Raw genomic sequence first — 27,595 nt, 5'->3', positions numbered from 1 at the left:
AAAAGAACAGGACAGGTGTTGGTACAGGGTTCCAACCTTTAGAGGCTTTCGAGTGCCCATCCTCTCTGTCCTCTCCTCCCTCCCTGTATTCTTGCCTGCCACATCTTGATATTAACTCAGTAGGCTGCCTAGAGGACAAGGCACACTTAAAGGAATGGGGTTGTGTCTGTGTTGGAGCTCCCCAGCCCTGTCCCACTTTTACTCCAGCTGAGCCTTCTAGCTTGGGGTGCACTATTCAGGTTTGCCGGCTTCTGGCTTCAGCTTTGGTAGCGCTGTGTGACCCCTAGATTCCAAAACTCATGATATTCACCATGTTGCTTGGTAGTAGTCCAAAATTGTATCCTACCTTATGCTATACCTGCTTGGCTAAGCTTTGATTTCAGGGTGCCACCAGTCATTCCCTTTCTGTGACCTCCACCTCCCCCCTTCAGTCACAATTCAGTCTTCTGGGAAACAAAAATGAAAATCATCCAAAATGCCAACGCTCATCCCCAGGCACAGCAATATCCCATAGGGGTTCACCTCACTCCTGTGTGGCATGCTCCATGTAGAAAGAAAACAAAACAGAAAAGTGCACAGAGTACTTATCTCAATTTCCGTGCAAGTCCCGAGCCTCTCTTTGCTTGGGCTTCCTTCTAAGTTCCCCCTGCCATAGTCTATGCTTTCATCTTCGTGCTTCCCAGGGCAGGCTCTGTCCTTTGCAGCTCCTCCAGCCAGACTGCGCATCTTTGGCCTAAGCAGGTTCTCAGTCACCTGACCCTACATTTCCAACTCCTGGGTCATCAGCAGGCTCTGTCTATACCTGGACTTGGCAACCATTTTGTTTCATATCCTCAACCTGTGTGCAAACTGTGCTAGCACCCAGAGGCCCAACAACTCAGACCACACAGTAAGGTTAAGGGAAGGACTGTGTGCATGTATAGGGAACGAGACAGAGGTAAAATTGAAAAAAAGGGTGGGGGGAAGGTAGCAGTGAGAGAAAACCCTAAACTACCCCATTTCCCTAGTAACAGGGTAAGGGCCTCATTACACCATGTTATCCAAAGATATACAGCATTATTTTTTTCCAAGACAGGTGTGCTTGGTTTGTTCATATAATCAATTTAACAGAGAAGCCCAGGCAAGCTTACAAAATATCTTTTGCAGCATGACTTTGAATCATACACATGCAAGTAAATATGTGCAATGTAACAATCTGCAACCCATATAATGTTTATTTTGCTTGTTAGTATTCCTGGGTTAAAAAAATTCTTGTTCAGTTCACTTAAGACTTCCTTCCCCTGCAATGATCTGCATCACTCTCACTAATTTTAGTTCTTATGAAGCCCTGTTGCTTCGTCACCATTGTTCTTAGCAAGAAAACCGAAACAACTTTGGAAAGATAAAATAACTTCTGTTCTTATTTCAAAAATCCTTCCTCCTTTGTTAATTCATTGCTGAAACCCAGATCCATAGCTTGGACATTTCTTTCTGGATTCCTGTAACCTTCACTCAGGTGAAGTACATTTCTCCTTTCCACATTCTTCACAATGTCACTAAATCTCTCCCACCCCCCTGTCCACAGCACTCTGTTTTTAAAATCAGCCTCTGGCTTATTACATTTTTTGTGAAATTCAAATCTCCTAGTTCCTTTTTCATAACGACCTTTACAATTTTGCCTCTGTTAACACTTCAGTGCTCTCCTCAGTGATTCTCCCAACCAATGAGACTTGATTCCAAACTTTTCACCAAATTCTTTCCTTTGTTTCTTTCCTCCCCTATTTCTACTATGCAGGCCCTGTGCCTGGATCCTATCCTAAGCCACAGTAACACTCTCTTTTCTCCACATCTCAGGATGTTGTCTCAAGTTTTTCATAGTGTGAACCACATCTTACAGAGATTATCCCATTTACCAGCTTGGAGGCAACGGGAAAATAGATGCTTCAAATTCTGTTTATTTGAATGCATACAACTATACTGGTACTTCCCTTTTGAAAGTAGACAGCTTTGGTAGATTTTGAGAATCAAAAATGCCACCTACATATTCAGGCTTCTGGCCTTTTATCAGCAGTGCTGTGAACTCAAAGCTCCAACTGAAGTTAATGAAAGCTACCTCTGAAAACTATGCCCTAAAATTAAATGGAAACGAAATGAGTGTATTCAGTTGAAGAGGACATGATTTAATACTGGATATTTTGGGGAAAGGAGGACTATTTTTGCATAAGTTAAGAGTTTCAAAATTTTACAGAATTATAAATTACACTATTTAACACAATATACATACAATTAGTTTAGAGCCGTTTCCCTGGTAAAGAACATGGCAATCAAATGAATCACATTCTTCAAAAACAACTTATTTTGTAGGTATAAGTTCTTCATATAGCTTCACAATTGAATTATTCTGATAGTTCCAGCTCCTTTTTACGTCCTAAAATGATGGTGGCATGAGGTTAGATAAAACAGGCTTGCTTGCTCAAAATGTTTTTGTTTTATTTTTTTAAATGAAAAAAGAAAAAAAAGAGACAAAAATCATTATTACTCTCTCTTTTCCTTGGTAGTAAATGCTACTGTCTAGTAGCAGGATGCTCTTTTAATAGTAGTAGAATACTCTTTTCTTCCTCTATTAATTTTTTTCTTTTTTGTGGCAAGATTAAAAAGTTTTATTGGACAGATAAATAGCATATTGTAAAAAAGAAAATGAACAAGTACTTTTACTTTATTTTTTATTGTAAATTGATGGATCACTGTGTTTTTGCACTTAGGGAGAAAATTTTTCAACAAAGGAACTGCCCAGGATCATGCAATAAAGAGTGCACCACTTCATTCAATATCATCATCCCACACTTAGGTTAGGGACAGAAGTTACACATAAACCAGTTTAAACCTGTAACAGAACAGATGGTCAGTACACATAAACCAGTTTCAAAATGGCCAAAACTGGTTCAAGATAAACCTGGATAGATGTAGTATCAGACTTAACTAATTTACGTCAAACCGATTTATGGAACTTCTTTCCCAGACCCCTTCCTGCTTCAAGTTAACTCACAGTCCCCCAGCACCCCAGGACGTTTTGCAGCCCTCAGCTGTGCTATCTGCTCCAGTGGAGCAGGGACGGCCCCACCCTTCTGCTGCCTAGCCTGCTTTCTTCCTGCATCCATCAGCCCATAGAGATGTGGGGAAGGGAACAGACCCCCAGCCCGCCCTAGCCCAGATCTACACAGTTTGGTGAGGAAGGAAAGCCCCTGTGGAGGAGGCTTTTTGCCCCTCCGCAGCCTTCCCTCCGCTGGGGGCAGCCCAGGAAGCCAGGGGAATTTCCCACCTTCCCCTCCCTTGCACAGCTGCTTGCCTCAGCCGCTGCCACAGGAAGGAGGGGGATGAAGTTCCCAAGGCCCCAGGGATGCGGGCACCAGTCTTCCTTCACTCCAGCCTTTTCCATCTGAGCATCCCTGGGGAGCCAAGGGGAATTTTCCCCTTCCCAGCTACTGCCCAGCCTAGGGGCACCAGGCAGCTACTGCCTTGGGGAGCTTCCCCCCACCCCAGCCCAGGGCAGCCCCAGGGAGCTGAGGGGAATTGTTTCCCTCTTGAACCCCACAGCTGCTTGCCTTAGCCCCTGCTAATCTCATGGATAGCCTGGGGCAGCCTCAGGAAGCGGAAGGAAATTCTTCCACTCCCCCCGCAGCTGCTTTTGCCTCAGACTCACACAGCAACTGGGAGTGGGGAGGTAGAAAATCCCCTTGGCTCCCAGGGCTGGGGAACCCAAGCTTGGGGAAACCCTGTGAGGGGGAGGCTCCCCGAGGTGGGCCAGCACCTGGACAGGGGGCTCCTCAACCCACTGTGGGAGACAGCGGGGGGTTGGGGGCATGTACCAGGGAGTCAATCAGGAATGGTTCCACTTGGCCGGGCTGGCAATGGCCAGCAGGCTGGGAGGTGTGCTTTAGTGCTCCCTGCCTACTAGCCTGGGTCAGCACAGGCCTCTCTCTGCCTTTCCCAATTGAAAACTGGATGTCAGTTCAGTTGGTTGTCAGTTTAACCTATGAAGCTTAGAGGAAACTGCATAGATTGAACTGGTTCTGCCTTGGGCTTTTTGATTTTCTGTACTTAGCCTTATCGACTGGACCCTAAAGAAGAGACTCTCTGTGTATCTTAGAGATGCATGCGAAAGGAAAGGATGTGAGGCAGAGAGCATTTCCTGGGATAGTGGTTAGTACCAGATGCTTCAGTAGACAGGGATATGGGAAGTGAGTTCCCAACTCACACTGACATTTTTGAAAACATTTATCCCTAATTCTTTTTTGACTCTTGCAGACATCTGGACCTCAAGATTAGTGTGGTGACACAGACCCATAATTATGCTTACAAACTTACTATGCCCATGGGGCTGCATTTTTTAACTGAAAACGTTGATCAAATGCATTTTTACATGTTTACTTTGACATCATAAATACTGCCATATACCACATATACCATAATACCACTACAACCTTAGCAGAAAAAAAACAACCCACTAAAACAGTATTCTAAACCGTGACTTTTCTTGGAGAAAGTGGAGAGGGCTCAGGATTCTAGATACGTATTTAAAATATAAGGATAGTCTTTCCTTTACAGAAATGTTTAAGTGGAGAAAGGTTTCACAAAAGTGAGCACTCTTGGATATTCTCCATATGTGACCAGAGAAAGAGGTATGGATGGGTGGATGTCAGGGAAGAAGGATTAAAAGTTTCCCTTGCTTTATGCTGTATATGCATTTCTGGAAAATGGCGCATAACCCAAATTCACGTAAAGGGAACCCACTTTACAGTGTAATAAATAGGGATATGTTCCAAGACCTTGACTGTACTGACCCTCAGACCCATTTTGACCACTTTTACAAGACAATTTTGGTACTCACCAACAGCAGACAATACACACAACATAGCGTGGTGGTGAATCTTTAGTTGGTATGAAGAGAGGTGGTGAAGGGTTAGTGAAGTTCTCTTGCACTTCATTGATGGACCAGGAAGAGGGGTAGAAGATAAGCTAGCGGGACACTTGGAAGCCATAATGGGGATGACAGCTACAGAAACATGTGTTGCACACAACGAGCGAGGAGCACAGATCCACACAAGGATACACTCCTTTTGTTATAAAACCACACAAAAGTAAAGTTTTTTCACATCAAGCATCTACCACCACCCAACATGTAACTCTGAGACATTAGAAAAATGGGAAGAACCTAAAGCACTAAATGCTTTCATTTTGTTCCTGACAAAGGGGAGGGGGTAGTTCTATGTACAAATAATTATTGTACTTACAATAAAGAATTTGTTTACTATTAAAAGTTCTGTCATTTAGGGCTTGTTTGACCCAGACTTTTGCTCTTCAGTTATATATTTTTAAAATGGGGGAGTGGAGGCAGGAGAACTTCAGGAAAGAGAATACTGAAAACAGAAATATCACTACAGTGTGGCCAGCACTTTTGGGGGGGAAATCCTACAAAACTGAGTGAAGTATTTCTTGAAATCCTGCAATCCCACTGAGAATCAGAAGCACTTATTTGCTAAATATAAGAAAACTAGGCATTGCAGTAATAATAATAAAGTTAATGATGTCTGTGCAGACTGCCAACCTCTAAGACTTTCTGGAAGCAGCTAAGAACAGACGGGTAAATTCAGCCCTGGGATAAGTTTGCACAGCTCTGTTGATTTCAAAGGAGCTGCACTTGTGTTGATTTTTCTTTCTATATAAAGCATCATTTACAGATCAGTGGGAATAAAGTTTTCAACCAATTTTTGATTTTCGGTGGGGGTGGTGTGAGAAATTTATCCTTTTTCATGGGGTAAAAATGAGTTTTCTAAAATATGAATGAATTTTTGTTTCATTTGTGCTTTGAAGTGCCTGTACCATTCTATAAGCTTTTTTCTTCTTTGGATCTTTTCTTGTAAGTTCATATTTTTTTCTTTTTCTAAAACTACAGGAAGCTCTTTCCAGTTTTTAACAAAGATAAATGGAGCCCCCATTGTCTTTAGTAATTGCAATGGAGCATTGTGGTATATAGATGAATTTCCACAATCACCTGGTGTCATTACATCTTCTACCACAGGAACAGATCCGTATGAACATGCCTCATAAATTCTATAGCATTCTGTATTTACTCCCACTGGGCACAACGTGAGATCACTCTGCAGCAATGCATCTTGATAATTTTTAAAACTTTCATTTGTTTCTTGAGGCTGCCACCTAGAAAAATAAAGAAGTTGATGAAAATTAAAATTGATTCAGCTGGTAGATGTATTAATTTAAAAAGCAGAGATCCACCTTATAATTTTAGTAATGTACAAAATTACAAGCGTTGAAGCTATGCAACAAAAGATGTTAAAAAAGGTAGGGTTTCATGTTTCAACCTAAATATTCCTAGCTAGACTTTTTTCAAATACTTTTAGGAAATCCAGCTAGTTAAAACATACACCAGCAAACACGTTTTATTTTAAAGAAATTTGCACTAAAAGGTGGCTAAGTGGTTCAGAAATAGAACAGATAAAACAAGAGTCTATTTTCATACAAACTTTTTCAAGCAAGGAAACTTCTCATCCAACGTATCTGAACAACAAATTCTGTTGCCCATTTTAGAAATGGGAATATAAACAGTAATTGTTCACCTCTTCAGTTTGTTTGGAGAGTTGAATGCACTATGCGATAGCAGTCTCTGCCACAGATACTGCATTTTCTTGCATACCACACAGTCCCAAGACACACACCTTGTTTTTGAAAGGCAGAATGTAGAAATTTGTTTTTATGGAATCGTGGCTAACAGTCAGCGTGTCTACATGAGACATTTACTATGAAGCTGACTAACTAGCTCCGCAGTAAAGCATCAGTGTCTACACATGTGCCCCTGTTAGGGTGCAGTAAACCAATAAATATTGCCATAGGATAGTGCTGCCCAACACAAGTACTACCTTATGGCGACATTAGTTAGTGTGCTACAACACACGTGTAGACACTGATGGAGCTGGCTGAGGCACAAGGGTGCTTCAGTGTAGGGGCTGCCTGCCAGTTAGCCCCACATTGCAGCACCCTGATGCCCCAGCCAATCCCTTTGCAGCACAGTGAAGTGTGCTGGAGGTTATTCTGCCACCATAACTGCATGTGTAGACATGCCCTGTGTGTAAGTAGGTCTTCCTGGGAATACAGAATGCCCAGGAAGTGTAGTAACCCCAAGAGACATTCTGTGTAAGGCAGCAAAAACTTCCTGGGGTGGCAAGACACCAACAAGACCAGGTCCCAGACCCCTGCAAGGGCAGTAGCCAGACCGTTCCTTTTATTTACAGTTAAAAAAAATTCTTTATACAAGTTGTAAATAATACTACAAAATACTACAGACTATATGCAGCCTTTTCATTTGCACTGAGCCAGCTCAACTGTTGCTTCAGGTACAAGCTACTGTGGTCATCCAGCTCCTGCAAATTCTTTAGTGGCTATAAGAGGGTTAACACAGGACTCTGCACGTTCCACCTGCTGGGATCAGAGACAAGGGGCAGCCATCTTGGTAGCCATTAGAACACTGTTTGAATGCTTCTATTCCTCCCCGCTTCTTTTCCAGCAAAGAAAAATCTTTCCTACTTCCACTCACTCCAATTTTGGAGGGCTGATTTTGGGGGGAAAAGGTGTGTGCTATGTGACTACTGTATACTACTGTATACAGTATAATCTCTCTCTAGAGTCTCATCAATCTGATCTTTTTTTTCTTAAAGCAATATTTTCCAAGTTTAAAAAAAGTGTTAGACTGCACTAATAGTTTTTAAATACATTTTTAAACCTCCTTAAGCAATGTTTTATACATAGTTAAAAGCAGACTTAACTTCTGTTGGATTTATCCATATCTATTTATGCACTTAAAACAGTCAGAGACAATCCTGGTACCATAATTAGGTAGATAAACACAAAAAAGATAAATACTTTTATATATTTTGACCCAATCTAGATTGCATATGGACTTGAGTAACTTTGAAAAGCATTTAAAAATGGCTTAGGTAACTTGGTGCAAGTGCTCTTGGAACTACACAAGGTTTAAAATATGTGGGTCCCTAAAACCTCAAATTGTGTCCCTGTAATTTCTTGCCTAGTCCTTAAAGTCTTTTATTCTATTGGTCTTCTCTTGGGAATTGTTTTTGTTTCCTATTCCCATAGCTATCTTCTCTGGTAGAAGACAATCTATGCCCACAACAGGGCCACTTGGTTTCAGAGTGGTGCTGGCTGCAAGGGTTGAATTCACTGGCTGCAAAGTATGGTGGGCATGGTATATGAACCAAGGTCAGTGCTTCTCAACCTGTTCTCCTTTGGCCTGCCCCCCCACTTATGCTATTTTGGTGTCCTGGGTTCCCCAGCTCCTGATTTCTGACACTACTTGGACTATAGGCATGGATCTTGAACTTTGACTTGGACTTTGGTTCTGAACTTCTCATGCAGCCTTGGCCCCTGATTTGGATTCTTCTCTGGCTTAGGTACTTGTGGGTACCTGTGCCCCTTAGGACTGCCTATGGCCCAATCCTTACATACTTTTTTTTTAATGCTTAGTGTACCCACTAAGGATTAAAGAAAAAAGTATCCATTTTTTTTCTGTATTGTGCATTACAGAGACAAGTTTTGCCAAAGATTCAAGGGCACAGGTAATCTATGGAAGTGGATTAGTTGCCTCCACAAAGAGAAGATAAAGGGACTCCTTACATGTTGTATTTTAATTTAAGAATTAAAAAAATACCATTAGAATTCAATTCTATAGATTCTAAATTAGCTTCTTTATATGTGGTTGCTTAGCCAAAACACTAGTTTACTTGTCTTCTGCTAGTAGGAGGATTATATGCATAAGCAGTAAGAACGAGAGATTTTTGGATACACTCTTTTCCTTCCATTAAAACCAGAATTGCATACAGGAAATAGAAACGGCTATAATACACATTAGATTTTTTTTTCTACATACTTCAGGTCACATTGCATGTAAAGTACGGGAACACATGGCTCAACTCAGTAATGCTGTCATTATTTTAAATTAGACCATTGTCATTATTTGTATTATTTTATTTATAACATTTTAAAAGTAGATGTGAGAATTGCCTAGGCAATGAGCTTTGAGTAATTTCAGCTATCAAAATATATTTTTATAAAGTAAATCACAGTTCTTACTGTTCTCTGGCTGTAATCCAGCAAAGTTTATCAAGTTCATCTTGTTTCAAAACTTCCATTAGGGTCTCCCTAGATGAGTTCTTATAAACTGTTCCCAAGAAATTGCATAGATATGATCTTGGAGTACGAAGCATTGACAAAGTGGGTTCTACCACAGGAAAATTTCTATATCTGTAATTAAAAAGTGTATGTTAATGTTTTATGTCACTGGAAAAGTAGTGTATAGAACCTCCTCTACACATTATATTTATGCCATGATCAATGTGTATCCAATTTAAGGTGCCATAAAATGGCCAATGAGCCATAACAATGTTCCACATATAATGCAGAATATTTTTATGACTTGTTTGGTGTCTTAAATTTTAATGTGTGGCCAGGGTTGACATTCAGCTGACAGTTGGTCCTGGAACTACACTGAGGTCTAGAACCAGCCCTGGTGTGGTCCCACCACTGGGATCAACAATCAGCTGATTGTCAGCCCAAGTCTTGGGGGGAGAGGGGGGGAGCAGAAGGACTTCTCTGTTGGGGACTTTAAACTCCATGCTTGGCAGCTCTGGACACAGTGCCAGGAATTAGAGGCTACCAGTTTGGGAAGCCCTGATCAGAGCTACCTCTGCCAGAAGCCTCTCAGAGCTGCTGGCTACAGGGTTTTTACAATAAGCTGATTATCAGTCCCAGCCCAAAGCCCCATGTCCCCTAGTTTGTTCTGGGGCCAGAACTGACAATCAGCTAATTCTTTCTAAGCTGAACCTGCAGGTACCAGTTGTCAACCTGCTGGTGCAGGGGGAGCCCTGGACTATAATATTTGCATTGGCAAATTGTAATGGCACAAGTGGCATCTGATCCCCCATCTCCCAAATCACACCCTCTGTCATGCATGTGTGACAGGGGCCTAGTAGACTGGCTTTGTATCATTTCATGCTTCTGTCGCAAACTCAGTATCTACAATCTCACTGACCAGTTCAGATCTGTAACTGTTGACAGAATCTTAAAAAAATGGCAAAAACAAAACTCCGTCATAACATATCCTCAGTTCTCTTCATTTCTCCTTCTACCCATTCTAGAACACTGCCAACTTGTGTACATAATTTCACAGGCACTGAACATTTTACAGAAAACACTTCTAACAACACTTTGCACTGATAACAGGGCTATTGAAACAAACATTTATTTTAACTGAAGTGGCTGGACCAATGTTTCCTTTGGAGTTGACATCTTGGTTATTTGAATCACCTGAAAAGTGAACAATGTCATTAAGAACAATGCCAATGATACTCACTAAAATGGGGGGGGGATCAAAACTCTTTCTAAAGTATATGTAGTTTTTTACAATCCTAATTGTTAGGTTACACTGAATGTTTGCACAGGTCCCCAGACCACCCAGAGTGTAGGGAGCCCTGTCCCCTGTGAAGCATGGGGCTTCCCCCATGGGAGCTGCAGGTGTGTGGCGCGGAGTCCCCATGTTAGAGGCAGCCGCGCAGGCTGCGTTCCTCCCCCCGCCACGTGCAGTGCTGCCCAGAGCTGCACTCCGCTTGGCATCAGAGCCCGCGCAAGGCACAAGCTCCCTAAACCCCACCCCACCCCATCTGCTCCTGCTGCCAGCAGCAGGGGCTGCATGCCATGTGGGGGAGCGGGGGAGGTCCCTTGTGCCTGCCTTTGCTCTATTAGGCGCTCCCGAGTGGCTTTTGTCCGGGTAGTTGATCGTGTTTGTCCCAGGCCTGTGAGTGGACCCCCGAAGGTCCCTCGGTTGACATCAGAAGACCCCCTTAACTTGTCTGCCACGACTTTGGATGGATCCTCAGTCGAGGGAGCCTCCATGGTCATCGTGCCTCTCAGCGGGCACTCACGGGGCTCTGACCTCCCCTACACCCTGGCCAAACGCCACCTTCTGCCGTGGGTCTTCAAGCCTAGCTTCATCCCTAATCCCTGCTGATTGCTTCTCCTGGACTTCCTGTTGTTCCTCAGCGGCGGGACCTGGTATCCTGGGCCGGGCTCTGGGGTGAAGGCTACGAGGCCCTTAATTTCCGCCGCCCTCACCCTTATTCCAACCCTGCCATACCACCACGTGAGATACCCACCACCGTGCCCACCAGAGGGGTGCAACCGTCAGGCGGGAAGAAGCCTAGAGGAAACGAAGAGTGATCCAGCCCTCAGGACCCTGTGCTTCCCCGGTGCCTCAGTGTTCCCCAGCCTGGGTGCTTGTCCCTGCTCAGGGCTTCTCTCCTAGGTCCAGCTTCTATCCAGAGAGGTTGCTATAGTCGCTTGAGGTCCTATAGTCACGGTTGGTTCCTCTTGGTGATGCTGTGGGTCTTTCTGCTGACCCCAAACTCCACTGGGCTTTCCGGTTCGTGATTTCCCGCCACTGCTATCCCAGCTGTGGTTCCTGCCACTCTTGTTCCCGTCGCTCTCATATCTCACTGTCCCTCAGCTCCGGGCTCTCCCAGGGTTGCTCCGGCCTTCCCACCGCTCGCTGTCTTCCCCGCTTTCGCTGCTCCCTCTGCTCTCGCCGCTCACACTGGCTCCTCTGCTGATTCCTGTACCGGCTTCTCTGTCGGCTCCTTTGCCGGTTTCCCCACTGGATCCTCTGCCGGCTTCTTCACTGGCTTCTCTGCCGGCTCCTTTGCCGGTCTCCCCACTGGCTCCTCTGCCGGCTGCTTCACCGGCTTCTCTGTCGGCTCTGCCGCCAGCTTCCCCGCCAGTTCCTGTGCTGCTGCGGCTTTCGCCGCTGCCCTCGCCATCTCAGGCTGCCAGACACCGCGGGTGTGTGTTGCTGGCCTCGGGTTTCCCTGCAGGTTCCCTGGTATCCTCTCCTCCCCTTGCGCCTTCGGGGCTGCCCTTTATTTCTGCCAGGTGTTGTCTCCTGCTGACGTCACCCAGCCCCAGCTGAATATGAGCGCAGCTAATGAACCGTACAGGCGGTTTCCCGGCACGCGCTTCCCTGCTCCTTCCAGCCCCTGTGAGTGGTAAGTAGGGGCTTCTGCCCCTTCTATTTTGGCCTGGGGTTCCCCTGTAGCCCCGGCGCCCCTCTCTTCTAAACCAGGGTCCCAGGGACATCCCTGCACCCCACAAACCTCACACCCTGCCCCACAAACCCTGCTGACCTGTACACACATCCAAATACCCTATGCCCACTCATACACACCACCATACACACACCCTACAGCTCCCCCACACAATGAGTGAGACTTCATTTTTTAGTTATTATGCAATCCTTTCTAGACACACTACATGAACACAAATCATGACAAATATTTTTTGTAATAAAATTAAAATATGCTATAGTAGGCGTTTGACTTCTAGTGTATGATTTTTTTCTGGTTCTAAGATAGCGACCCCCCTCCCAAAAAGGGTATTTCTGGGGGGCAAGGAGAGGGACTTCTGGTGGCAAAGGTTAGGGGCTAGGGGGTGGGACTTCTGGTCCCAATGTGGCAATTAGTGGGCGGGCAACTGTCAAGGGGCGGGGCTACCTCCACAGCCCCCAACAGCTCGCCAAAACTTAAGCAGTCCTCTGCCCAAAATAATTGCCTGCCCCTGTGCTATACTCTAGCAGAGTGTTCATGTGCTAGGTTTATGAACTGTTTTGGACTAGAAAAATCATACAAGGTGACTTGCAGCAATATTAGAATTTTGTGGCTAGTCCTTCCACAAATGCAACTGTGGGAGGCTAGTGATATATTTTTTTAAATACTTCTGTAAATTCGAATAGAAGTCAACATCAATATATGACATATTTGTCCCTAAACGATTATAAGTAACGCATCTTTAAAAGTGCTTATTTCTTAAAACATTAACTCCTGAATTACTTTTTACCCTGGAGATTTCTAAAGCTTTATGGAGAAACCTAAAATTTACAACATGAACTAAACATCCAACTTATGCATAATAATCACGTTTTGAATAGTAATTTGTGTTTAATACTTACGTAGCCACTCCTAAAGGCCACTGGAAAATGTCATCTTTGTTTACCCAGGGAGAATCATATATTATAAAAAGTAGCTCTACAAATCCCCCATGTCCTTTTAGGTATGGTTGTATCCATCCATTGTTGCACTGTTCATTTCCAAGCAGCAGGACAGCAACATGCTGCAGCTTGTGAGTTTGAATTAAAGTTTGTGCATAATGTAACCACTGTGTGGCGTAAGTTATCTTTGCTTCTTCTCTTCCATTCAGAACTAGAACCACATTATCAGCTTCTACTGAGAAATATCCAGGAACTACAGCTGGGCCAGTGATGAAACTGAAAAAGATACATTACCAGCCTTTAAAATGTATGTTTAAGACATTCTGCATATTCTGTTTATTGCACCATATATTATCTGCCTGTACTGCTTACAGATATTGCTTCTTCACTAACATTATCATGATATACTGCAATTTAACTTTCCTGTTGTGAAAAATTTCAGATATTTTGAGTCTAAAATTATAATTTACCTCTTCAACAGTTTCCTTCTGCCTTTACTGTGAAAAAGTAAGTGTTAAATTAAAGTTTAGTTGCAGACAATATTTTGCATGGAAATCAGGACCAATCCCATATTAAAATACTAAGTTTTGAGAATCTCAATAAACCCCTCTGAAAACAGAAGATATTTCCAAAAAAAGAATTAGGATGTGATTTGTCAGCTATGAAACAATCAACCTTTTTTGTTTAAAAAAAAAAAAAAAAAAGTATGATAACTGAATAAGGAAGAGGCCTTGAAAAATCTTAAATTTCATTAAGAAATAAGAACCTTCAATAAAAGACTCCTGTATGAAAGGAAGGCTGTTTAATAGACCAGGCACCAGCCTCAGACCTCAGCAGTCAACCTCTGCTTTATCATAGATTTCCTGTGTGACCTTGGAGAAATTAATTAAGGTAAAAGGAATCATGCACCTGGTCCCCTGATTCCACAGACTAGACTTTAGCCTCTTAGCTCTTCATACAACCCATACAACATACAACAAGAGAGTCAGGCACTGCAGCATGGGGTCCCCACAAACAACACACTGAACAGCAGGGGATCCCTATCATAGCCAACATGAAATACTAGGGGGGTGGGGGAAGAGATGCATCTAAATGTCCTACTTGTCAAGAAGGCGTATATGCCTGACTGTACTACTTGGAAGAGCCTATTGTCAGGTTGGGATTGACCTTCAAAACACACTCCTTGAGTTAAATGCTCAAGTCATCCCTTTTGAAACAGACAACTGACTTTTTTACATAATAGCCAAGTAATTAGAACACAAGAAGTAGCATGATTTTGTAGCACAGCAGTTAAGGCATTCATGTGGAAGAGAGGCCCTGGGTTTTGATCACTGCTACCAGGATTATATGCATTTTATCCAATGAATGCAAACAGCTTTGGGTGCAGTGGTTGGAATTCAGGGCTTGCACTACCAGGTGAATGCTCTAACCACTAGATCTAGGATATTTTCTGTAGTGTCACAGCTTCAGTAGAGAGGTAAAAAAGTGTTCCCACATCAAAAAGCTATAGATTAGTTAGGTTAGGGCACTCTCCTGGCATACAGGAGATGTGGTGGAGAAAAGAGAAACTAGGTCTGTACTTCCCAGATAGGAATTCTAATCCTCAGCCTATTACATTGGTGTTTCCTCCTCCACTGGTCATGGCCATTCAGGGATTTATAGTGAAGAATACTTAGTCTGAGGGTCCCAAATAGGCTTAGACATAATGGGACAATACATGCATATTCAGTTAAATATGCATACACAGATTTGTAAAGCACACACAGCTTCAATCCTTCAGAATGCAAGTAGGAGTTTATGTTCTATAAATTCCTATGTGTGAATTAGAACTGTAATGGTATATTCCTCTAAAAACCAAATGTATGCCTTTTTATGTTTAAAATTTTTACTTTAAAATTGATGTTTGAAAAGCTCTAAAAACATTAACCTGTTCTTCTGACATTCTTTGTAGCAGACACTGCATGTGCTATTATGATACTTTATTCTGTATTAAAAGTATATTCTGATTTTATTTATATGTCCATTTTAACTGATAGTTAGACATGTTCAAGATTTTAGATTAAAAAATGTTTAAACATGCCCATACATAAGCGCAGAGTATTCTAACAATGGCTACATACATGCATTCAAATGATCAGGGAGAATTCTCCCAGGTTTGTTTTCCTGGAAGAAAAACTTACCTAGAGAAACCTTAACAGACATTCAAATGCTGAGTCCCTGAGGAGCAGAGACTTTACAATGCTGATGCTCTATAGCCAGAGGATCCCAGGGCACACATCTCAGCCTGCTCTGCAGGTTCCCTCAGTCTGCCTGGAGATAGACAGCAGCAGTCCACTGATCTGCCCTGATTGGCTGACCCAGACTGCTTGGGGTCAGCCTGTCTCTCCCTATAGCACAATATGGGGATTGTAAAAGGGGCATGTTTTGCTCCTTACTGAGCTGGAGCAGTAGAGTCTAGTGAGTGATGTGCCGTCTCCATGGAAGTGGAAAGAGGTCAAAGGAAACACCCTAGGATGCTGGAGAACTGTGCTGTAGCTTCTCTTAGAAGAGAATATATGCAGGTATTTGGTTTTCCCAGTATAAACCCTCTAGGGAGTGATTTAGCCAGGGCTGTTCCCAGGTTAATTTTTTCCCAGAACAACCATTTTTGCTCTGGGAGAAAAATCCTGGACATCTGTAAAATTCTGGTTTCTACTGGGAGAGCAGTGATTCTCCCAGGAGAAACTGAATGTCTGTATGTGGCCAAAAACTAGACTTAAAGTAACAAACATGCACCATCATACATATTAACATGCAAAATAAATTAACTCTGCCACCATTCTGTGTCAACTAATCAATGTCAACCAAATCACACCCAAGGACCTATCACCAAATATGTAAAAGGGGGGAAAGTTGTTGAGTTTGATTTCAGATTTAAAAAACAGGACAAAACAGATAATCACAGATAAATTGAATTTTCTTCTTATTTTCTATATTTGGTACAATATGTAATATACAACCTATCCAAGTTTTATTTTTTGCTGTATTGGTACTAATTATGTTAACCTCCATATTTTGGAAATAGCAGATGTGTGGATAGGCTTTTGGTTACAACTAAGAATTTGCCAAGCCTATTTCTCTAAAACAGTGGTGCTTAATTTCTGGCCCTGCAGAGCCATGTCATCTAGCGTGTGTGGCTCCCAGTAAGTCCAGAAATTTGGTGGTAGGACAGCAGTAGCATTAATTGGTCCTAGAACTGTGACAACACTGGCACTGTTCCACACTGCCAAATTGCCGGATATGTAACGAGTCCCATGGACCAGGGACACAGCTCTGCTCACCAGATCATATTGGCATGAAGGTTTGCACCAAGTGTACTGTATCCAGCCATAACAGAACCTGGTGTACTATTGTAACCCTTGCACCAACCCTCACACACTAACCCTGAGCTGGATCAGGCATACAGACTGACCCCATATACAGAATCCATGCCACTCATCTCGCCCACAGGGCCAGAGAGGTTGAGCAACACTGCTCTGAAGTAATTCAGTTACACCCAGAAGATATTTAAATACTTTAAAAAAATATCTTCCTTAAAGACAAACATTCTGACACAATGCAAACTTATTATTCACCAGATCCATTAGGAAGAAACTGTCTTGAACCAGTCAAGATTCTGATAAGCCATCCATAAATGTAGTAAAATTTTCTAAGAAATAATTAAAGCCAGGTTTGGAAAATATCCAATTGTTTACTACAAGTAGGATCCTTTTCAGGAGGAATTTTTGTAGATTCTAGGCTTTATTAACAAAAATATTCTGAAAAGATAACCTTCCAAACGTGCCACTCAGTTCAAAGATGAAGGACATAGTGCTGTCTGCTTTGCTCTGCAGATGGACTGTTCCAGTATTACTGGACAAAGCTTTGCAAAACCAGGCCCTACCTTTGCACAGAGCATTCTTTTATGTAAGCATTTTCTCTCTCTTCAGAGTCATACAAAAGGCAGTTTTGAGTACTAAAAAGGTAACAAATTGCTTGTTGAAGTCGTTTCCTTTCCTTTTAAATCACAGTCCTAAAAGACAAAGGGTCAGCCTTTCCAAACTGACTACTTGACAAAAAGTACCAGAGTGGGTTAGATAAGTCAAACTTAAATGGGCTGTACTTTTGAAAAAGTAATGTTATGTAATGCCACTTCTGTAGCAGAAAATGCCATGCTCACAATAAATCCATTTACCCTGTTCTGTCTGGTTCTAACAATTCCAAAGAGCAGGATAAGGCAAGTACAATAACAGTGTGAAAATACAAATTCTAAAAAGAGCTTTATTTTTAAAAAAAGTTGTAAAATGGCAAAAGTGTCTCAAGTCATTTCACTTAATCTAATAATAACAATAATACCCCACAAAAGAGCAAAATACACACCTTCATACACACTTAGCTTGGTATTACCTTAACTTTATATATGTTTAATATAAATTAATAACATTCTAGACTAAGGGCACCGTTTTATTTTATTATATAAACTCTACGCAATAACTAGAAATTAGTTCCAAAGTAGAACAGGAACACTGGAAAACAAAATTTATAAGTGGAAATAAACCATTGTGATTCAAGTTCTGTTGCTATCTACACACGAGGAATTCAGCCTAATATCCCCATAATGTAAGGGTAAAGTTTTCAGATAGCAAAAACTGGTATAGTGGTAAATAAAATAAATATAGGGCAATTCTACGGACAAGATGTTGGCTGTTGTCTCTGCTTAACACCCTAACTTGCCACAGGTAATGTGTGGTTATGTCAGAGTTGACTGTGTACTTTTACTGTGCAGGTTAGACAATGGATTTGTATAGGATGGTTTAGATAGGTATGACCCCACCTTTGGCAGAGGGCTGGACCAGATAATTGCTGAAGATCCCTTCTAGCCCTAGTTTTCTATGGTTCTAAACTTAGTAAATTGAACTTATTTAAATGACACATTTAAAAAACCCCTCAAAACAACAAATTCAGTCATAAATGTAGGAATAGAGAATCTATGTCACACTTATAGAATGTGGATCTAGGTCTGTTTGGAAAGCAGTGCCCCTGAAAGAGATATAGGCTGCTTGCAGACCTTAAAAAAAACAAACCAACAAAATAACTGAAAACAAACAAACCCACACTTTACCAGAAGCAGCAGCATGTTACTTTGACCCAGCTCTACAGCGTCTGTAGATTGTGTGCTTTCACGGGGTTTTTAGCTAAAGCTGATTCAATCAGCTATTTACATAAAAGCACCATAAAAGCCCCACTAAAGTGGCCAACCTATATAGATATTGGGTGAGCCAGGTCCAACTAACGAACTGCCTCTTATGGGCACATCATAGAATTAAAGAACCACAGAACTGGAAGGGACCTGTAAGATTGTCAAGTCTGGTCCTCTGCCGTGGGCAGGAAGTTATTGGGCTCAAACAAGGTCGACAAGGTACCCGTCTAGCCTCATCTTGAACACCTCCAAGCAGAGTGACTGCACCACCTCTACTGAGAGTGTGATACAGATTCTGGTAACCCTTACAGAGAAAAAGTTTTTTCTTATGTCTAGCTTGAATTTACCCTCTATTAGTTTATACCTTTTGGTCCTCATCCTCCCTTGAGGTGCCTTCCTGAAGAGTTGCTCCCCTAGTTCTTAACGCTCACCCCTGACATACTTGTAGGCGGCTATCAAGCCACCTCTCAGCCTCCTCTTATTCAGAATGAACAGGCCCAGTTCCTGGAGTCTCTTCTTGTAGGGCCTACCCTCCATGCCCTTGACCATACGGGTGGCCCTTCTATGTACCCTCTTGAGCCTATCCACGTCCTTCTTCAAGTGCGGTGCCCAGAACTGGACACAGTACTCCAGCTGAGGCCTTGCCAACACCAAATAGGGACCAAGAGCATGCCGAGTTCAAAGTAAAGCACCACTTTTTTTAAGGTCTGCAAGCAGCCATAAGGATCACAATAGTCAACTGAATACGAGTTCCTAGAGTGCTGCAGTGGTGTGGAGTACTAACATGAGCTCTGGAGGTGTTAGGCAAGGAATACAAAGTAGAAACATGAGGGAGGCACTACCACTGAAGGTAGCATTTTTGGACCATTTTTGGAATGCTGTGTCCAGTTTTGGAAGACTGCCCACAAATGCAGAACAGCAACCAAACCAGGTCCCACCAGTCAAAAACCCAATTACACTGTTAAAATTATGTCCAACAGGATTTATATTGTAATTTTCATAAATTACATTTGCATCAAAGTGGCATACAAAACATACTTGAAAATAAATATGTATTACTGTTTAAACTAGATTAAAAAAAAATCACTGTAATCATAAATATCATTTTTCTATCACTGGTGAGACCGTAGCTGGAGTCCTGCATCCAGTTCTGGGCACCACACTTTAACAAGGACATGGACAAGCTTGAGAAAGTCCAAAGAAGAGCCACCCATATGATGAGAGTCTTAAAAGGCAAGCCATATGAGACAAGGCTGAGGGATCTGGGACACTTCAGCCTGAGGAAAAGAAGGCTGAGAGGAGACCTGGTAGCAGCTTACCGCTACACTAGGGGAGTACATCAAGGGCTCAGTGAGCAACTGTTCATCAGGCCACCTGAGGAGAAAACCAGGCGTAATGGCCATAAACTCCTGGAAGATCAATTCAGACTCAACATTAGGAAAAACTTCTTCAGTCAGAGTGCCCAGACTGTGTAATAAGCTCCCTCTAGAGGTGGTACAATCACCTACCCTGGAAATCTTCAAGAGGAGACTAGACAGTCACCTTGCTGGGGTCACGTGACCGCCAGTTATCTTTCCTGCTTGGGGCAGGGGGCTGGACCCAATGATCTTCTGAGGTCCCTTCCAGCCTTACAATCTATGAATCTATTTGTACATATGATTAGCCCTCCTAAACATGAGTGACTGGTTAATATTCAGGGCCCTGCAGGTTTCTTCCATTAGGAGGAGAAACAGGTGATGGAGCAATTTTTGGTTAGGGAAAAATACAACTCGATGTTCAGTGTTTATTTTTTTAAATACCAACACTGCAGAAATTAATTTAAATGAAAGTGATTATCATGTAACTGGTACCTGAAAAGTGTTTTTCCTGCCTTTATGCTTCCTTCTCTCCACTGAGCAGTCATATCAGCTGGTTCAAGCAGACCTTCAAGAATATGTTGCCAGAGGTAAAGACCTACATAAATAATGAAGATACATATTAGAGTACTTGAGTGCACACACACTGCAAAACTCAGGAGTGTTGCTTTGTAAAACCCTTTAGCATTGTGCTTGTAGCCACCGGAAAATTTGTTTTCCATAAATACCAGTTTCTTCCAGGTGACAGAGAACAAGGCATGAGATGCTCACAGCACTATTACCTGCTCAGTATAAAAGTCAGGGTAGAAATTGAGCTTATAGATTAATTAAATCAGAGATGTACAAGCTCTGTTATCTGGCATCCCCCATTCCTGGGGGATGCCAAATAACAAAATATTCCGGTTAACTGAATGGCCTGAACAGGCATTTTTGTCTGTTCGGGCCGCCGCTTCTCCCACCGCATCTGGGGCATCACTGCCCCTCCCGCAGGCCCCGTGGGACAGGGAGGTGGGCCCTGCGCAGCCTGTTATGCCCCCCGGGCCATGGGGGCTCAGCGGCACAGGTTGCTTTGCCCCAGGCCATTGGGGCTCGCAGAAACCAAAAGTGCCACAGTGGGCACTTCTGGTTTCACTTTACCTTACAAGTCGGCATGCCGGTTAGTAGAGCATGCCGGCTTGTAAGGTGCCGGTTAATGGAGCTTTTACTGTATAAGCTTTCTTTCTCTGCTCAATACAGTTATCCATGGGTCAGCAAAGGTTGAGGACCCAGCTCTAAGGAAACACACCTGCAAAATCTTCATGAAGTTTCTCTCTCTATCTTCATGTTTAGATTTAGCAGGTTTTCTCTACCATATTGTGCCTCATGGAACAGACTATAAACATAAAACGTTCATAGAATATTTATACTAAAAATATAGATTCTAGTTATTTTTATGTTGGTGTGCATACAGTCTGAGTGCTACTTACAACATATATAATGTTTTCCTTCTGTAAATAATGTTCTTTTGAACAATTAAGTAACATTATTGTACCCACTTAAAGCTTAAGTGACTTGTTAAGGTTACTTGGCCTAACTAGATACATTCATCACAAGCACTTACCTACTGCTGCTTTACCCCAGATCTGCACTCTAAGGGCTGTTGGTTCTTGCTGAGATTTTATATTTTTTAGTAATTGAAGGTTAGTTTCATATCTTTGCCGGGAAGCAATCTGTTCGTTTTTTTCATCCCCTTCCCAAGGATTCCATTCTTCACTTCCCAAAGAAGAGTGCTCTATATCAAGGACAAACAAACAATTTGGTATAAACAATTATAAACAATACCAGATCTACAAAGCAAATCCTACTATGACAAAAATGCAGGTATCATTATAATAATTGTCTAAGGCACTGCTCACATCAAAACTATTTTCAGATATACTCCCCCCCGACTATACCTATGACATAGCTTGTATTTGTGCTCGAGGGCTATGTCCAGACATGCAGGGGCGTGAGCTTGCAGTGGGCCAAATTGCCACAGCACATGCCCCTGCATATGTACTTCATTGTAGGGCAAGTTGTCCTGCAACGGTCAAACTGCCCTTGCCCATCTCTTCCCAGCACTTCAGCCAGGGAGAGCTGGAGGCTGGTGCTGGCTCCAGCAGTCTTACCTGGTGGCCTGGAGCAGCAGGGCACAGGTTGGGCAGCACAAAGGCCTGGCCAGCAGCTAGAGCATTGCTCTGGACAGCCCAGCCTCCATATGTGCCAGTGCATACTTGTTGCATGTGCATTTTGTACCATATTTGGGGGGTGGGGAGCGGGGAGGTTGCTACTACTGAGAAATCCCAATAGTAAATTTTGGCCCCTCAAATCTGCAGCACCGGACATGTTTTAACATTTGCTGCCTGCAGTTTGTGGCACCACAAACTGCATGCCCTTGCATGTCTAGATGTAGCCAAAGGGTATCAATCAACATTGGCACAAAATTAAAGCTACACAAGCAGCAAGAGCCTAAATCTGTAGGTCCCAGCACAACAGTGCCTTGAACACTATTGGCTACTTTGATGTTTCCATTATAAATAATAACATTTTGATTAATCCTTGGTAAATTAAATAATTCCTGCAATGATATATTAGAAAAGCTGACCTATATTTTTTATGTTACAGCAACTAAGTTTTTCAATACGTCATACTGTATTCTGTAAAACTTGCCTGACCAATAAAATATGAACAATCTGTCACCAAAGTTACTGGAGTGATTAACTCACAGAAGCAAGAATGCCCAAACAAAACAAAACTCCCAAATCCTATGTCTTATTGCACTGATAGTAAGAGAGAGAACCACTGGCAACAAGATCTAAAATAAGCAACATGACAGTTAACACAAGTGGGAGCAATGGGAGGTTTAAAAGTTAACACAAGTGGGGCAATGGGAGGTTTAAAAATAAACTGGCACAATTGTCATATACATGCTATCAAGGAAATAAACCTTATTGACAGAAACTTCACAGTGCTATAGGAAGCAATTGCCAAAATAAATCACCATTGTTATTAGCTGCTAAAAACAGAAATGTGAAAAGTGTCAATGTAGTTAACAGACCAAACTTTTGTCAGCCACATTCTCTTTTAATGCAACAATTCACTGAATACACTAATATTGCTGTGTTGTAGTTATGAAGGTAAGGAGAAAATATAAGAAGAAAGATATTTCATCTTTTATTGTTTTTTTTCCCCTATCAATTTTTATAGTTGAGAGGAATGTTAGACAATCCTTTGGACATGAAATATATTCCCTTAGATCCAAAAACTTGTCTAACACTTCTCCCATGTACAGTTGGTCCAATAAAAGAGATCACCAAACAAACCTTGCTTCTTGAATACTCTGAAAAAGAGGTTAGCGACATATGGTTTGTGGAGTCATTGAATCTGGCTTCTGGAGACAAAGGGTTTTAGCCTGTACTTGTACCCCATGGGGCTATGCAGCAAACAGCTGTGCTTGGACTGAGCAGCTGGAAGCTATGCCCCTACTGCCAAGCGACTGCAGCGTGGGAAGGTAGGGAGAAGTGGCACTAGTGTGATTGGAGCTTCCAGCTGTCCAGTCTGGTACAGCTGGGGGCAGGTCGATGGAGAGATCTCCCAACTGCTGGCTCCAGCGCAAGCGCAAAGAAAGCTCTCAAACCCCTCAGCCTACATTGGACCAAAACCGTGTTGTTCCGGCTGCTGTAAAACAATGGTCTCTAAACCACAGCTCATTGGCAACATATTTCCTCTAAGACTGGGGTGTCAAACTCACTTTGTGAACCCATGTTGGATTTAGATTGTGGGGCTCCATCCTAGCAGGGTTCAGCCCAAGGCAGCAGCACCAGCCTGAGGCACACTGAGCAACTCCAGTTCCTGCTGTGTGTCCTGTGGAAGCTGCTGCTGCATGCCCTGTGCTGCAATAGCAGCTTTAATGTTGGAATAGAGCAGAGGGCATGGGGCAGCAATGGGGCTGGGGTCAAAGGAGCTAGGGCTATGGCAGCGGTGATGGGCAAAGCATCCAAAGTGTGGACAGGATTGCATCAGCCCTTGCTCACCCTCCTGCTGCTGATAGCCACGTCCACAAGGGCCCCAGATTCTACTGTAGGCCACACTGCCAAACTTCCTACGATATCTGGCAGGCTGTACTGAGTGGCTTTGTGGGCCTTATCTGACCCCCCTGCTCTAAAGTCTTTGGCTAGTGCTGTGTTCATGGGAAATGATGCTTTCCACAGGCATGGAGGGCATGTCCTATGCCTTTCTCAGGGGGGGCATAACAACATAAGGACTGCCATTTACTTGGTCAGACCATATATCTGTCTTGGCCAGTATCTTGTGTCACACACTGGCAGAGAATGAAAGGGACAGTGAACTGGGTAAGACCACAGTTTTTTCCCCACACTGTTCCTCTCCCTTGCAGCCTCCGCAGCATTTAAGGTCTTGGAAGTTCAGATTCTGAGGCTGAACCCCTAACTGCCATGCACCATAGCTCCTGATGCCCCTTTCCTCCAAGAATCTGTCCAGTCCCTTTCTGACTCTGGATAAACAGCATCTGGTGGCCATGAGCTCCACACTTGAATTACACACTGCGTGTAAAGAACTTCCTTTTGTTAGTTTTAAATTTACTGCCTCCTAGTCTCATTTTTGTGACCCCTAATTCTTGTATCAGGAGACAGAGTAAATAATACATCTTTATTTACAAGATACTAAGCGAAGAGAAAGTAAACCCTTTTCTTATTCCTGCTCAAGCATCTCTTTTCTACGCTGAATAGGCCTAGCCTTTTTGGCTTCTCCTTATATGGACACCCCCCTATGCCACTAGTCATCCTTGCTGTCCTGCTCTGTATCTTCTCTAGTCCTTCTATAGCAGAGGTGCTCAGTGCAGGCCCTCAGTGTCGTGTCATCCAGTCTGCAGGACTCCCCATGGGCCAAGAAATTTGGTGGCTCTGGAAAATTGGTGGCGAGGGAGCAGTGGCACTGCTCCCCTGCTGCCAAAGCTTTGGACTGGTGGGGACCCCCAAGCCCTGTAAACTGGATCCAGCCAGAGCCAGGCAGGGGCAGCCCTGGAGCCCAATCCGGGTTGGCAGGGAGGTGATGCAGGCCCCAGGACCCAATCCCAGCACTGTGGGGGGGTAGGAGTGGGCAGTGCCAGGCCCTCAGGGCCCAATCCTGGCACATGGGGGGGGGAGGAGTGGGTGGTGCTGGACCACTCCTCTGGCCATAAGGGGCCCTAAGGTCAAGCGCAGCTCTTCAAGCTCCTTGCTCAGGAGCTGGGCAGTGGTGATGCATAGGGGGAGCATGTGGACGCCTGATAGCAATGGCGTACCCCCTGACAGGCTGTGCTCCCCACTTAGGCAACGGGCAGGGGGTGCAGGTGGGAGTGCCAGTGCCCCCCTGTGAGTGCCTGGTTGCAGTGCTGCAGACACTTCCCGGTTGGCACGACCCCGGGTCGCCCATGGAGCTGGGGCTGGCTCAGATCAAGTGTCTCGGTCTCTTGTGGGCTCGGATCAAGGGGGGCATCCGCCGGGCCTGGGCCTGCGCGTAGGATCCTGCCCATGGATTTGGGAGCATCCGGAGTGTCAGGGTGAGAGCCTGGGAGGGAGGAGGCTGCTCGCGGGCCGGCGCCCGGGTTCCGCCCGCTCGGCCCATGCGCGGCAGGAACAACCGAGTCCGCTCAATCGATGCGATCTGGAGCGCGAAACATATCCATAACAAAAGCGAAGGGGCAGTGGGACACTGCGCTTGGGTCACACCATTTCCTCCCGGATGAGCTTCCCCCGGGCTGCTGCTGCCCCCGCCCAGCTTCCTCCCGCTACCTCTGCCGCGCCGCTCGCGGGGGCCGGCCCGCCCGCCGCCCGCCCGCCGCGGCCGCAGGAAGACGCTGTAGGCGGCGTAGAGCGAGAAGAGCGCGTAGGCGGCGCCCAGCGCGGAGCACAGCCGCTTCCGCGTCACCCGCATCCTGTGCTCGGCCCGCGCCGCGTCCCGCGGGGCAGCAGCCCGCGGCCCCGCGCCGCCAGGCCCGGCCGCCGCTGCGGGGAGGCGGAGACACGGCCCGGCCGCGCTGCCCGGATGCTGAGGCGCTACCTCGGCCCCGCCGCCCGTCGCCGCACAGGCGCCGCCTTCAGGCCCCCCAGTCCCGACCCCCGCGGGTGCAAGGCGGCGCCCAAGTCCTTTGGCAGCCCCTAGGCCGGTGGGCCGCAGCCTTTTCGTCCTGCTTCGTGATTCTTATTCATTATTCTTCTGGTTAGTTGATATCAATCACGAATAACTAAGACAGCCTAGAAGCCCCTGCTAGGAGAGAAGGAGAGCCCTCATCTCAGCACCACCCAAGATGCTGTCAGCCCTGGCACCACACAGACCTAGCATCCTCCCCTGCCAGGGGAAGCGGGGGAGCCCCAGCAGCCAGGGTCCTGGTTCTGTGAAAGGGTGTCAACACATGCTCAAGAGGATCTCTCTCTATAGAGGAAGGCAAACCCTGCCACGGTCAGTTCCAATCTGACCGTGGCCGGGTTTGCCAGAGGTTGCTGGCTAGAGGGTAAGACCCTCTAGCCAGCAACCTCTGGCCTCAGTCCTGGCAGAAGCACCATAGTCCCAGTCCCCTGCCAACAGCACCCAATGCCTATCAGGGAGGCTTAAAAACACCCTGACACCTATGCAACCAGCAAAGCCTAGAAGCATGTGCAATACCTATAAAAATTTACCAGAACAAGTAACAAATATGGGGGGAGGGCTGAGAGAGGGACAGAGACAGAGAGATATGCAGGTATGTGGCAGTGGTAACTCAGTTTCCTCAACAGTACATCAGTTAACAGGAGGGTATAAACTAGTCTGATTTATTCATACCCACAGACATCAGAACAGCAAAGCATACTACAACCTGCCAAACCCAGCATAGACACCAGTTCACATTAGTAGCCTTTCTGACAGTGTAATTTTAATCCATAACTCCAAATAGTTTCTAAAATACCCTCCTGGGTGAGAATCTTCACACACGCTTATATCTCCACTGAGATACATATATTTCTTTTCCTGACTGTTTCTTACATGAATGAAGACTTAACCATTCATATTTTTCCTTGTATTTTTGCCATATCCAGGTAACAAGGGGTGCTGAGAAAGTCAGATATACAGACAACACACACACACACACACACACACACACAATATCTGTATCTCTGACTTTCTCAGTGCCCCTTGTTACCTGGAGATAGATAGATGGATAGATGTGTAATTTTTATATATATAAATCAGAAGGACAGATAAGGAAACAGAGGCACAGAGAAATGAAACCCTCCAAGGTCACCCAGCTGTTGTCCAACATTGCACAATGGGTTAATGCCCGACTCCCAGTCAAGTATCCTTTTCACTTCTCCAGTACACCCGAGGGCACTGCCCCTTGTACCTTCTACCAGTACTGGCAAGTGCAAGTCATGCAGGAGTAGGCAACCATTTCCTCACATGCTGATGAGAAAGAGTGGTGGTTCAGACACAGATGCATCAATTCTGAGAGTAAGGAACAGCCATTGCACGTGCTTAGGTGGGGGTACCAGAGAGCTCATTCCCAGTAACACTAAAGAACCAACTACACGCTCCACACACAACCCTTCTCTTCCACCCATTTTAATTGATTTATTCTGTTGGTTCACTTGGGGCAAATTAAAGAGGCTTCAGGTGCCCCTGGCTCCGCCCCTGTCATTGCTCAACAGTTACTTGCCAGACCACAGTAAAGCAGAAATAATGAAGCAACCTCTTGTGTTAAGTGCAGCTTCGTTGCTAGCTCAGGCAAGCAAGAGCGGCCTCTGGGAACCATTCTTACTAGTTACAACTAGCAGCATCTTGAAAGCAGGATCCCTAAATTGACACAATGTGTCAACTACCATGAAATATTGAGAGTTTCACAAGAAATAGGAATCCTGTACACATCAACTG

General features: G+C 44.3%; 1 protein-coding gene across 1 annotated transcript; it reads right to left on the bottom strand.

Annotated features, from left to right (window-relative positions):
- Positions 1-2,138: 2,138 nt before the first annotated feature.
- RXYLT1 (ribitol xylosyltransferase 1) lies at positions 2,139-25,705 on the bottom strand. Its single transcript, XM_014595845.3, has 6 exons — positions 25,483-25,705; positions 21,273-21,443; positions 20,168-20,270; positions 13,061-13,375; positions 9,139-9,309; positions 2,139-6,195 (listed from the first exon to the last, which is right to left on the bottom strand). Exons 1-6 carry the CDS (start codon positions 25,622-25,624, stop codon positions 5,778-5,780), a joined length of 1,320 nt encoding a protein of 439 aa, XP_014451331.2. The 5' UTR covers positions 25,625-25,705; the 3' UTR covers positions 2,139-5,777.
- Between the last annotated feature and the right edge of the window lie 1,890 nt (positions 25,706-27,595).

This window comes from Alligator mississippiensis, chromosome 4, assembly GCF_030867095.1.
Source record: "Alligator mississippiensis isolate rAllMis1 chromosome 4, rAllMis1, whole genome shotgun sequence".
Lineage (NCBI taxonomy): Eukaryota > Metazoa > Chordata > Crocodylia > Alligatoridae > Alligator > Alligator mississippiensis.
Note: the sequence above shows the minus strand (reverse complement) of the source record. Positions and strands in the feature narration are given on the sequence as shown.